Source organism: Priapulus caudatus, unplaced genomic scaffold, assembly GCF_000485595.1.
Source record: "Priapulus caudatus unplaced genomic scaffold, Priapulus_caudatus-5.0.1 Scaffold13653, whole genome shotgun sequence".
Taxonomy (NCBI): Eukaryota; Metazoa; Priapulida; class Priapulimorpha; order Priapulimorphida; family Priapulidae; genus Priapulus; species Priapulus caudatus.
Window position 1 is genome coordinate 1 of NW_014590714.1, and position 1,068 is coordinate 1,068.

At 49.3% G+C, this 1,068-nt stretch overlaps 1 protein-coding gene across 1 annotated transcript; it reads right to left on the reverse strand.

Annotated features, from left to right (window-relative positions):
* Window positions 1-28: 28 nt before the first annotated feature.
* Window positions 29-827, reverse strand: LOC106820463 (protein PilJ-like; the record flags this gene model as incomplete). Its single annotated transcript, XM_014824979.1, has 1 exon — window positions 29-827. A coding segment is annotated over exon 1 (799 nt), but the record flags the coding sequence as incomplete, so codon positions are not given.
* Window positions 828-1,068: the final 241 nt, after the last annotated feature.

Sequence of the window (1,068 nt, forward strand, 5' to 3'; positions counted from 1 at the left end):
ACCTCCTCGATTTCATGCAGCGCAACACCAGATTCCTCTGCCATCTTAGCCCCGTTGACCACACCCGAAGTACTGGTCTCCATAGATTTCACCGCTTCGTTAGTATCTGCCTGAATCGCATTTACCAGACCTTCAATCTGCTTGGTTGCATTACCGGCACGTTCCGCCAGTCGCTGTACCTCGTCGGCAACCACTGCGAAACCACGACCTGCATCACCTGCGGTCGACGCCTGAATCGCAGCGTTCAATGCAAGGATGTTGGTCTGATCCGCAATCTCAGTAATCAGCCCCACGATGTCTCCAATCTCCTGTGAGGACTCACCAAGTCGTTTGATACGTTTTGATGTTTCCTGAATTGAATCACGAATAACATCCATACTAGATATCGTGTTACGTACCACGACCGCACCTTTCTGCGCGATCTCCATCGATTTCTGCGCCACCTCTGCTGAGTTTGACGCATCACCAGTCACTTTCTCCATGGAGTCAGCCATATCGGTGATAGCCGCACTCGCTGATGCAATTTCACGTGCCTGATGGTTAGATGATTCTGCAAGTCTTGCAGCAGTACCCTGTGCAGCATTAGTCGAATACGAAACTTCTTCTGCCGTAGAGTTGATCGTTGTTACCAATGTTCTAAGTGCGTCAATCGCAAAGTTCACCGAGTCTGCAATCGCACCTGTGATTTCTTCGGTAACTGTCGTATGCACGGTCAGGTCACCATCCGCAAGATTCGCCATCTCGTCCAGCAGCTGAAGAATCGCTCGCTGGTTTCTTCGGTTGTTTTCTAACGCTGCATCCTCACGTCGCCTTGAATCGCGCAACATCAAGATACCACCGATGATGATCAGGATAACGGCAACACCACCGAATGCGACACCAACTAACTGGCCTTTATCAAGAAAACTACCTTGATTGATAATCGTCCTTTCAAGATCCTGAAGTGATTGCAACAAATCGTTACTACCGCTTTCGATACCGTTCGCTGCATCTTTCACTTCGAATAACTCAGGTGATAACTCAAGAATACCAGCGACGTTTGCGCTCACTGCACTGATGAGCATTGCC